This window comes from Oncorhynchus kisutch, unplaced genomic scaffold (assembly GCF_002021735.2).
Source record: "Oncorhynchus kisutch isolate 150728-3 unplaced genomic scaffold, Okis_V2 Okis06b-Okis10b_hom, whole genome shotgun sequence".
NCBI classification, from domain to species: domain Eukaryota; kingdom Metazoa; phylum Chordata; class Actinopteri; order Salmoniformes; family Salmonidae; genus Oncorhynchus; species Oncorhynchus kisutch.
The window spans coordinates 12,559,594-12,572,072 of NW_022261983.1; the positions used below are offsets into that span (position 1 = coordinate 12,559,594).

A 12,479-nucleotide genomic window follows, 5' to 3' on the forward strand; every position below is an offset into this window, starting at 1 on the left:
GGTGGGGTCTATACTGTAGGGTAGGGTGGGGTCTATACTGTAGGGTAGGGTGGGGTCTATACTGTAGGGTGGGGTCTATACTGTAGGGTAGGGTGGGGTCTATACTGTAGGGTAGGGTGGGGTCTGTACTGTAGGGTAGGGTGGGTCGTTACTGTAGAGTAGGGTGGGGTCTATACTGTAGGGTAGGGTAGGGTCTATACTGTAGGGTGGGTGGGGTCTATACTGTAGGGTGGGGTCTATACTGTAGGGTGGGTGGGGTCTATACTGTAGGGTAGGGTGGGGTCTATACTGTAGGGTGGGGTCTATACCTGTAGGGTGGGGGTCCTATACGTGGGTAGGGTGGGGTCTATACTGTAGGGTAGGGTGGGGTCTATACTGTAGGGTAGGGTGGGGTCTATACTGTAGGGTAGGGTGGGGTCTATACTGTAGAGTAGGTTGGGGTCTATACTGTAGGGTAGAGTTGGGTCTATACTGTAGGGTAGGGTGGGGTCGTTACTGTAGGGTAGGGTGGGGTCTATACTGTAGGGTAGGGTGGGGTCTATACTGTAGGGTAGGGTGGGGTCTGTACTGTAGGGTAGGGTGAGGTCTTTACTGTAGGATAGGGTGGGGTCTGTACTGTAGGGTAGGGTGGGGTCGTTACTGTGGAGTAGGGTGAGGTCTATACTGTAGGGTAGGGTAGGGTCTATACTGTAGGGTAAGGTGGGGTCTATACTGTAGGGTGGGGTCTATACTGTAGGGTAGGGTGGGGTCTATACTGTAGGGTAGGGTAGGGTCTATACTGTAGGGTAGGGTGGGGTCTATACTGTAGGGTGGGTCTATACTGTAGGGTAGGGTGGGGTCTATGGGGTATATTGTAGGTAGGGTGGGGTCTATACTGTAGGGTAGGGTGGGGTCTATACTGTAGGAAGGGTGGGGGTCTGTACTGTAGGGTAGGGTGGGTCGTTACTGTAGAGTAGGGTGGGGTCTATACTGTAGGGTAGGGTAGGGTCTATACTGTAGGGTAGGGTGGGGTCTATACTGTAGGGTGGGGTCTATACTGTAGGGTAGGGTGGGGTCTATACTGTAGGGTAGGGTGGGGTCTATACTGTAGGGTGGGGTCTATACTGTAGGGTAGGGTGGGGTCTATACTGTAGGGTAGGGTGGGGTCTATACTGTAGGGTAGGGTGGGGTCTATACTGTAGGGTAGGGTTGGAGTCTGTGCTGTAGGGTAGGGTGGGGCCTATACTGTAGGGTAGGGTAGGGTGGGGTCTGTGCTGTAGGGCAGGGTGGGGTCTGTGCTAGGGTAGGGTGGGTCTTTACTGTAGGGTAGGGTGGGGTCTATACTGTAGGGTATGGTGGGGTCTTTACTGTAGGGTATGGTGGGGTCTATACTGTAGGGTAGGGTGGGGTCTATACTGTAGGGTAGGGTGGGGTCTATACTGTAGGGTAGGGTGGGGTCTATACTGTAGCGTAGGGTGGGGTCTGTACTGTAGGGTAGGGTGGGGTCTATACTGTAGAGTAGGGTGGGGTCTATACTGTAGGGTAGGGTGGGGTCTATACTGTAGGGTAGTGTGGGGTCTATACTGTAGAGTAGGGTGGGGTCTATACTGTAGGGTAGGGTGGGGTCTGTACTGTAGGGTAGGGTGGGGTCTGTACTGTAGGGTAGGGTGGGGTCTATACTGTAGGGTAGGGTGGGGTCTATACTGTAGGGTAGGGTAGGGTCTATACTGTAGGGTAGGGTGGGGTCTGTGCTGTAGGGTAGGGTGGGGTCTATACTGTAGGGTAGGGTGGGGTCTGTACTGTAGGGTAGGATGGGGTCGTTACTGTAGGGTAGGGTGGGGTCTATACTGTAGGGTAGGGTGGGGTCGTTACTGTAGGGTAGGGTGGGGTCTATACTGTAGGGTAGGGTGGGGTCTGTGCTGTAGGGTAGGTTGGGTTTTTGACTCTGAGGGAATGAGGGTAAACAACATAATGGCACTTTGAATTGAGGAAATGTATGTGCTGTGATGATGTCATAGCAGCTGTAGGTGACAGTTCCCCACAAGCAGTCCTGGTGGTTGTTTAAAAGACGCAGAGGAATGTAAGATAACAGGCTGAATGTTGCATTTCCAATGTTAGGCGTGCACTGTGTCAAATACAACTGGGTCGTTCCACGGAAAGAGTGCCTTTCGGCCCCTTGGATATATGAAGTAGAGAAATTGTGCACCAATATTGAAAAGCCTCTCATATTAAATGAAGTTTCCTTTAATATAGACCACATTGGTTATTTAATAAAATCACCATTTTCGACATGTCCCTCTGTCAACCCTGTGTCACTTTTAGAAAGATTTTAACCAGTTTAATCCCCCAAAATGTCTCAAAGTTTCAACGTCGTTATAAAGCCTTAGTTTAAATTTGTTACTTTGACAAAGTCATTTCTGAAAATTATTATTATGTGATATAGTGATTCATTTACATATGTCCCTAATTTTTAAGTTCAAGCCTGTGACGGGAACTGAACTCTCGTTTTAATAATGCTGAAACGGTTCATTTTTAAATCTATATTTTTTTTTTGGGGGGGGGGGGGGGGGGGGGGGGGGGGGAGAGAAACTTTGAACATCTAATAGTCAAATCACAGAGTAAAAGCCGGTTGGACTGTTTCTGGTCTTCTGGTGTTTTGTGGTGGAAAACCGAGCCGGTCCAGCAGAACACCCTGTTACCCATAGAGAGACAAGCTTGAAATGTTTGAACAATTTCTAATAGTTTAAGTTTACATTCAATTGCCTCTCCCTCCCTGTTGCACACAACACATGTCCATTCCCCCATGTCACAAGGGGATTCATGGCTGATTTAAGAAGAAATCGTCAACCCTGTCACGCACAACCCTGATACATTATTTGGCACGGAATAGGCACTTACTATAGTAGTGTTTTTTTATTTAACCTCTTGAGACGGGAAAATGTGTTTTCATGACAGGATGTGAAAACGAGGTCAAACCAAGGTACACTTCTCAAAAGGCACCCTATTGGTGGACCGACCCACCTATCCATCACCATCTCTGATTGATTCCTCATATTATCTGGAGTATCCTTGGCAACATATCTTCCCCCCAAAAAAAAATTCAGTAAACCGCAACTTCTTCCTCTATATGAGTACAGCGTTCCAATGCAGGGTATATATATATTTTTTATAAAGATGGCTTTTTTGAGCGAGCATTTCTTGGTGATTTACTCAGAGGCCCCTCCCAGAACAGTAATATCTTTCTTCACTCATGTTTCTGCAGAGTCGCATGTCTGTTGTGTTGTTGTGTGTGAATCTGGTAATAATCGTGTGCCGGGGACAAAAATAAACATGTCTGTTGTGTTGTTGTGTGTGAATCTGGTAATAATCATGTGCCGGGGACAAAAATAAACATGTCTGTTGTGTTGTTGTGTGTGAATCTGGTAATAATCGTGTGCCGGGGACAAAAATAAACATCACATTATTTATCATATCATTTCTCTACACATAATAAATATATCATCACATATATTAATATATATGTATAATAATAGATTTGCCTTTACATTACTCTTTACCTCTTAGGTTTATACACATATTTATGTACAGTTCTTTGTATTTACACTATAGGGTCGAAGATCACAGAGCCTGAAATACCTAGCCTGGACGACAGAGTCTGGACTACAGAGCCTGGACGACAGAGCCTGGACGACAGAGTCTGAACTACAGAGCCTGGACGACAGAGCCTGAACTACAGAGTCTGGACGACAGAGTCTGGACTACAGAGTCTGAACTACAGAGTCTGGACTACAGAGCCTGGACTACAGAGTCTGAACTACAGAGCCTGGACGACAGAGCCTGGACTACAGAGTCTGAACTACAGAGCCTGGACGACAGAGCCTGGACTACAGAGCCTGGACTACAGAGCCTGAACTACAGAGTCTGGACTAAAGAGCCTGGACGACAGAGCCTGGCCTACAGAGTCTGAACTACAGAGCCTGGACTACAGAGCCTGAACTACAGAGCCTGAACTACAGAGTCTGAACTACAGAGTCTGAACTACAGAGCCTGGACGACAGAGCCTGGACTACAGAGCCTGAACTACAGAGCCTGAACTACAGAGCCTGAACTACAGAGCCTGAACTAGAGCCTGGACTACAGAGCCTGGACTACAGAGCCTGGACTACAGAGCCTGAACTACAGAGCCTGGACTACAGAGTCTGGACTACAGAGTCTGGACTACAGAGCCTGGACTACAGAGCCTGGACTACAGAGCCTGAACTACAGAGTCTGGACTACAGAGCCTGAACTACAGAGCCTGGACTAAAGAGCCTGGACTACAGAGCCTGAACTACAGAGCCTGGACAACAGAGTCTGAACTAGAGCCTGGACTACAGAGCCTGGACTACAGAGCCTGGACTACAGAGTCTGGACTACAGAGCCTGGACTACAGAGCCTAGACTACAGAGCCTGAACTACAGAGTCTGGACTAAAGAGCCTGGACGACAGAGCCTGGACCATAGAGTCTGAACTACAGAGTCTGAACTACAGAGTCTGAACTACAGAGCCTGGACTACAGAGCCTGAACTACAGAGTCTGAACTACAGAGCCTGAACTACAGAGCCTGAACTAGAGCCTGGACTACAGAGCCTGGACTACAGAGTATGGACTACAGAGTCTGGACTACAGAGCCTGGACTACAAAGCCTGGACTACAGAGCCTGAACTACAGAGTCTGGACTACAGAGCCTGAACTACAGAGCCTGGACTAAAGAGCCTGGACTACAGAGCCTGAACTACAGAGCCTGGACTACAGAGCCTGGACAACAGAGCCTGAACTACAGAGCCTGGACTACAGAGCCTGGACTACAGAGCCTGGACTACAGAGCCTGGACTACAGAGTATGGACTACAGAGTCTGGACTACAGATTCTGGAGTTAAGAGAGAAACATCTTTAGAACCTGAAGCAGTCTTTGGAGCCTTTGGATCTGATTGGTTGTTTTATGTGCAGTTTTGAGGAGGAACATAATTGGTCCTCTCAGACTGCCCCTTCTGTATCAAGCTCTAATACCCTTTTCACACTATCTTGCAAAACCAAACAGTATTGTGCTGGCTTGGATATTGTCCTTTTAAAAGGTTCTTTCCAGCATGGTTCCAGCAGCTTTAGTAGAGGTGTAACCAGGCCAAAGGTGTGATGTCTCCCCCCCAGTCTGAAAGGTGTGATGTCACTCAGTCTGAAAGGTATGATGTCTCCCCCCAGTCTGAAAGGTGTGATGTCTCCCCCCCAGTCTGAAAGGTGTGATGTCACTCAGTCTGAAAGGTATGATGTCTCCCCCCAGTCTGAAAGGTGTGATGTCTCCCCCCCAGTCTGAAAGGTGTGATGTCACTCAGTCTGAAAGGTATGATGTCTCCCCCCAGTCTGAAAGGTGTGATGTCTCCCCCCAGTCTGAAAGGTGTGATGTCTCCCCCCAGTCTGAAAGGTATGATATCAGTCGTCAGTCTGAAAGATGTGATGTCTCCCCCCTGTCTGAAAGGTGTGATGTCTCCCCCCAGTCTGAAAGGTATGATATCAGTCATCAGTCTGAAAGGTATGATGTCTCCCCCCAGTCTGAAAGGTGTGATGTCTCCCCCCAGTCTGAAAGGTGTGATGTCTCCCCCCAGTCTGAAAGGTGTGATGTCTCCCCCCAGTCTGAAAGGTATGATATCAGTCGTCAGTCTGAAAGATGTGATGTCTCCCCCCTGTCTGAAAGGTATGATGTCACTCAGTCTGAAAGGTATGATGTCACTCAGTCTGAAAGGTATGATGTCACTCAGTCTGAAAGGTATGATGTCACTCCTCAGTCTCTGTGAGCACAGCTCTGCTATTGGATCCAGAAAGGTTTTAAGCAATAAGGGGCCTTCATTTTGGGAACATAAATCAAATGGCTAGTTAGTATTCTGGACCCAACTCGAAAACATATTTCATGTGCATCATTATTGTCTAACGATACAGTTTGATAGTTGAAAACCCCTTCTGAGAACAGCAACAATGCACTATGTTCTAATTCAATAGACATTCTATTACTGTGCTGGTGAAAATATGTGCATGAATTCATCTTTAACCCTGTACAAATAAATTATTGCTACTTACAAAGCAATCCTACAGATGTCTCCTAACTGTGTATCAATGCAGATATGTGTACATGGGGGAGACGTGGGAAGAATAGGGACTGGGGACAGGGGTGACACAGACATCAGGGTTGGGGTCCATTCCATTTCAATTCATTCATTCAGAAAGTAAACAGTTTACTTCCTAAATTGACTGAATTGAAATGGAATGGACCCAAACCGTCCGCAGAATAGGGTTAGTTATGCATTTCATACTGCATTATTCAATAGACTCTGTTCATCGTCATCTCTATAGTGTGCAGAAAACTAGGACTAATAACTCTCTTATCATATTACCCTGTTAGGAATACAGTACACTACACACCATGACCCTGAAGACCCACTAACCACACATCTACCCAACCAATCAGATCCACTTTACCCACACATCTACCCAACCAATCAGACCCACTTTACCCACACATCTACCCAACCAATCAGACCCACTTTACCCACACATCTACCCAACCAATCAGACCCACTTTACCCGCACATCTACCCAACCAATCAGATCCACTTTCCCACACATCTACCCAACCAATCAGACCCACTTTACCCACACATCTACCCAACCAATCAGACCCACTTTACCCACACATCTACCCAACCAGTCAGACCCACTTTACCCACACATCTACCCAACCAATCAGACCCACTTTACCCACACATCTACCCAACCAATCAGGTTAAGAGTTTCTTTCCTTTAGGGTCAGGCCAAACTATTTGTGAGTATGCGATGCATGTATTGCAATTTAAGTGCAGGCTTTTCATATAAGGCAAAAAAAATTACTTAAAAAGTCACAAAAAATACTGATCACTGTTTCAAAGAGAGGAAAAAAACTGTAGTATCCACAAAGCAAAAATATAATACTGAACATGGCATTTAATACTCCTCCATATAATCCACATGTCTTCTTCCTTCCAAAGGCAACTGGTCCTCCTCTATATGGTATGTGGTGTGTTATTGTTTGCTCACATTGAGTTTACATTACTATTTGCGTAGTATTTCTAAGAGATGAGTTTTGCTTGCAGCCTGCAGGTATAGCATAATGTGAGGGAGGGGGCGGGGGGGGGGGGGGGGGGATTCAGTCCTGGAGTTCCAGGTCAGAGGTCAAGGTTCAGTCCTGGAGTTCCAGGTCAGAGGTCATGGTTCAGACCTGGAGTTTCAGGTCAAAGGTCAGGTGAGCATTGTGGTGTATGAGAAGAAGCTTTGTTTGTTCGTTTTGTCTGGGAGCGTCGTGGCAGTGCGGTGTGAGCGAGCGAGCATTACAGTCTCTAACAGTATGTACAGCTAGCTGGATGTAGGAGCGCCACGGTGCCAGCCTCGGGCAAGCTCTGATGATGTCACATCATAGGGCTGTCTCAGGGTAACGATGTCATAAGGTGGTGTCCTGGGGTTCGTCGTCCTCAGCGTAGGGGTCGTGGTCGGGGTTATCGTCTCTCCGCGGGGGAGGAGAGTGTGTCACCGCTCCGTAGCGCCTGCAGGGGGCAGCACCGCTGAACTCATCGATGAGGCTGTCCAGGTTCACATTGATGGAGGGGATTTCATAATTGAAGTAATCTAATGATGGCATGGTTAGCGGGTTGGCATGGCGACAGAGGTGGGATGTGATTATTATGGTGTGGTGGTGGTGAAGAGAAGCATGAGGAGGAGGAGGAGGTGATGATGGTGTGTAAAAAAAGGAATAAAGCAGAAAGGAAATTTAGTTTTTTGAGTCAGAAAAAACTGCATTCTGTTGTTGTTGTTTGAAGAAAGCAGCAGTATGCTATGTTGGTCTCTGACACATTCTACACAGGGAGGTAGTCATACTGTGTTACTGGGCTAGTAGGTATAACACCAGAGACCTCTGGAGAAGCTAGGTCTATAACAGGGAGGTAGTCATACTGTGTTACTGGGCTAGTAGGTATAACATGACCTCTGGAGGGAAAGCAGTGAAACAAACTGAGCAGGAGGCGATGCTGTCAGAGGGAGGGCAGTGAAACAGATGGGTCTGTCCTGAAGCCATGGGTCTGGGATGGAGGTCACCTGGGGGTTACCTGTGGAGCCCACACGCCTGTCCTGTAGCAGGGGTGACGTTTGTTGCCATGGGGATGGTAAAAAGGGCCGAAGCGTTAAAGATGGACCTTTGGGGGAAGCGACGGCGTCTGCAATGGTGAGCGCTGCAGTGTACGTGATGCGCTCTAGGACGTCCATAAGCCATGCATACAGTACGTACAGTCTGAACAACAGCATGCCGACTAAAGTAACACCAACAGAATGGGGCAGATAGCTAGCGTTAGCATGGCTGATACTGTAACACCAACAGAATGGGGCAGCTAGCTAGTGTTAGCATGGCTGATACTGTAACACCAACAGAATGGGGCAGCTAGCTAGTGTTAGCATGGCTGATACTGTAACACCAACAGAATGGGGCAGCTAGCTACTGTTAGCATGGCTGATACTGTAACACCAACAGAATTTCGCAGATAGCTAGTGTTAGCATGGCTGATATTGTAAACCCACTGATGGGGCAGCTAGCTACTGTTAGCATGGCTGATACTGTAACACCAACAGAATTGGGCAGATAGCTAGTGTTAGCATGGCTGATACTGTAACACAAACAGAATGGGGCAGCTAGCTAGCGTTAGCATGGCTGGCTGATAGCTAGCTGTTTAGCTAACAGGTACAAGATGTATGCATGAAGCAGGTTGCAGGAGAACCCAGAGGCAGCCACAGCACCAGGCCAGGTGGGGCGAGGCGGGTGTAGCGGTGAGAGATGGAGCGTAGTACGGTAACGTTACTGGCGGGCGAGGTCAAATCTGGCTTACCCTAAACGGCCCCCTCACACTTAGCCCACACCACACTGACTCCCCTGGCCTCACACGGCTGGTACACAACATAGTAGCAGGTAGAGCAGAGCAGGGGAACAAGAGAATCATGAATAGAACACAGAGAGAATGACTGGTATTGATACTGACAGGTAGAACAGAGAACCTCATAGAATATTAGAATTAGATTTCTATGGAACACCTCAGATCATAATTATGACATCAGACAAGAAGTAGGCCTATCTGAGTGACCACTTCTTCAATAAGCCTGGTTGCCAGTCTGTTTCTGCTCTCTTGCCAACTCCTTGTGGAATGCTTGCCAATGTGCAATGGGTTTGGTAAGAGCACAAACAGGTCTGGGACCAGCCTAGAATGAGCCATGTTTGTCCTGAGAGAGTAAGCATAGAATTAGAATGACTAGAGTAGACATTCCCCTTTCCAGTCAACATTCCATGATGAGTGGAACAATGTTGGCTATATTCATGGATGCACGTTGCGTCACCACATCGTTATGAAGATTCTCTTGAGCCCTGGTGCCCTACTGAAGGTCAATGCATTGTCAATGGGCACTGATGAAGATCTAGCCTAAAGTGCATTATACTGGGCTTGGAAACCCAATGATATTTCAAAAGGAGACAAGCTATTAGTAAGAAAACCTTTTCTTATCACTGTGATGAAGCCATATTGACCTTAGATGCAATATAACTTGACCTAGCTGGCTGAGATTGAGGGACAGTCCTGGGTTTTTGCTAGCTAACGTTAGCATTGCTAGACATTTCTGACTAACTTTGATAGCTAATCTCTCTAAAGTGAATTTGACGACATCCTAATGATGGCAAACTCGTTCCCTACTAATTATTTGCTGACTTTAGCAATATCGTCGTATTTCCAGGCCACTATAGTGTCATCTATAGTGTAATTTAGACTAACAGTCATTAGCCTCCGTTCAGAATGACTGGGCATCACTGGACTTTCAGGCACCACAATAGCTGAGGCGTTCATAACAACGCACAATGCCACCAAATGACGGTGAATACCCTGTCAAATTGCCATGGTATGAGGGGGATTGTTCTGTTCTAGTCATTCTATTTCTATGCGTGTAAGCCTGGGACCTACCTAGCTCTGGCGTACTGTATGAGGGATAAACAGAGAGGAAGCACATGATGAATCTAATGGAAACTTCCATACAAGCAGGACATCGCTATGCTTCCCTGATGTTTCCTCACAATACTTAGAAACATCAGCACATAACACAAGCAATGGATACATAGTGTAGTTTTCTCTCTACAATGTACAACAAAATCTTAATATTTACAACATATTGTTCTTCTCGGGACGACTGCGCTCTGTGTGTCTAAATAAAGGCCACTGTTATTCAATAACACATTATTTTATAGAACGGGTGAGTCAGTAGTGATAGGATGCTGATTTCCCTCGTCCTACTAGCTACACCTGTCCACCGTCTCCATTGGACAGCGCCACAGCCAGTCTGAAAGCCAGGCGCGGCTGCATCGTCCCTGACCCCACCTGCGGTGGTAGTGGTGGTGTCGTTGCCGTGGTTACGTGATCATCATGCTGTTTACCTGTGGACATGCTCTCCCCGGGGGACAGTCCGTCCAGGATGCCCTGCTCCAGGGGCCCAGGGCCAACAGGGGTGGCCCCCGGCTGAGGAACGGTGGGCGGCTGAGGAGGGGGCAGGCTGGGCCTCTGCCGGGGCTTAGGGGTGGGCCGAGACTTGCCCAGCGTGCCGGTCAGAGAAGGGGGGGAGGACAGGGACCCCAGGGACCCTAGGGAGCCACAGAGAGGGGTCTGACCGGGGGAGGAGGCCCCTAGTCCTCCAGGGGCCTGTGGGGGACCGGCCAGTCCATAGGGCGAGGGGGTGCTCGGAGGGGTGGGGGACAGGCTGACCGGCGACGGCTGACCTGTGGACTGGTCCGAAATCCCACCAGAACCACCCGATTGGCCATACCCAGCTGGAACCTTTGGAGGGATAGGGGCCGGCTTCTTAGAGACTGGAGACAGAAAAGAAGAGAGTTAACATGAACATGAATATCTAAAGTAAATTAACACATCTAAAACTAAGCCTACCTTTATACCAGGGGTTGGAACCGGTTCAGGAAAAAGAACCGAAAACCGGAAAATGAAGAAATGATTTGAGGAACAGAACCCGAACCAAAAACAAAAGTGATCTATACTGTTCCGGAACAGAACCATTATTTTTTTAAACATGGGAACCGGTTAATAACGTTATTTTACGTTCCGGGCATTTTTTTTCCAGTCCCACAAAAATCGCAACAAAGCGCCTATGCAAAGCCCTCACTCTGTCACTCAGAAACGTATTCCAGCGTCTGCCTGCCAGCTGGAAATCCTTTCCAGTGGGTGTGTGGCTGTATGTAGGTTACCTGCCCCTCCCCTCTGAAGCAGGTAGCCTACTAGCCTACTGACTAGCCTACTGACAATGTTACAAGCATGATTCAGAAATTAGGGAGAAATGTTTAATTGGAGAAGAATGGATTGACTTTTCAATGTTGGTTAAGGATACTATTGTTACCGCGTGTTTCACATTGGATTTATTAACCATAAAAAGGTAAGACGTGTTCTTAAATCTAGTGCTGCTCTGCACACACAAGCTTGTTAGCTAGCTGAATGTATTTATTTGAGCCTAATTCAGATAATGCATGCCATAACAAGATGGCCAGCCCTTCAAAGCAAGCTTCCTCCATCATCTCTCACTCTCTCCTCACCCATAACATTTCAGTTGCATCTTGTGCCCTACGCTGTGACTGGCACAGTGTGTGTGTGTTTGTCTTTCATTATGATTAAACCATGCTGTTACGACAAAATACAATTTGCTCTTAACGATTTTCCTATTCAGATTAAATTGCAAGCTTCTCTATCCGCACTGATTGGTGAAGTCATTTAATGTCGAGCTAAATGTATAAAGGAACAGACAGGAACGACATAAACTGGTACTTTTGTCTGGTTCTAACCAGTTCAGAACTTTATTTTGTTGGTCAGAACAACAACAAAAAAATCTGTATTTAACAAGTCAAGTCAGTTAAGAACAAATTCTTATTTTCAATGACGGCCTAGGAACAGTGGGTTAACTCCATGTTCAGGGGCAGAACGACAGATTTGTACCTTGTCAGCTCAAGGGATTTGAACTTGCAACCGTCCGGTTACTAGTCCAACACGGTAACCACTAGGCTACCCTGCCGCCCCTCTAACCACTAGGCTACCCTGCCGCCCCTCTAACCACTAGGCTACCCTGCCGCCCCTCTAACCACTAGGCTACCCTGCCGCCCCTCTAACCACTAGGCTAAACCCTGCCGCCCCTCTAACCACTAGGCTACCCTGCCGCCCCTCTAACCACTAGGCTACCCTGCCGCCCCTCTAACCACTAGGCTACCCTGCCGCCCCTGTAACCACTAGGCTACCCTGCCACCCCTGTAACCACTAGGCTACCCTGCCGCCCCTGTAACCACTAGGCTACCCTGCCGCCCCTGTAACCACTAGGCTACCCTGCCGCCCCTCTAACCACTAGGCTACCCTGCCGCCCCTCTAACC

The 12,479-nt window shown here is 47.8% G+C and overlaps 1 protein-coding gene across 8 annotated transcripts in view; it reads right to left on the reverse strand.

The window, feature by feature from the left end:
- Nucleotides 1-3,428: 3,428 nt before the first annotated feature.
- LOC109884998 (rho GTPase-activating protein 44) overlaps nt 3,429-12,479 on the reverse strand; it is a 114,658-nt gene continuing 105,607 nt past the window's right edge. For 6 of the 8 annotated variants that reach the window (XM_031814287.1, XM_031814280.1, XM_031814282.1 and 3 more), the window contains 2 exons: nt 10,496-10,924; nt 3,429-7,665 (listed from right to left, as the gene is read on the reverse strand). In XM_031814287.1, the coding sequence (XP_031670147.1) occupies nt 7,481-7,665; nt 10,496-10,924 (614 nt within the window). In that variant the 3' untranslated portion in view covers nt 3,429-7,480. Of the gene's footprint in view, nt 7,666-7,887; nt 8,971-10,495; nt 10,925-12,479 lie in introns of those variants that run through there. The other 2 variants (XR_004206851.1, XM_031814283.1) reach the window with 2 other exon arrangements.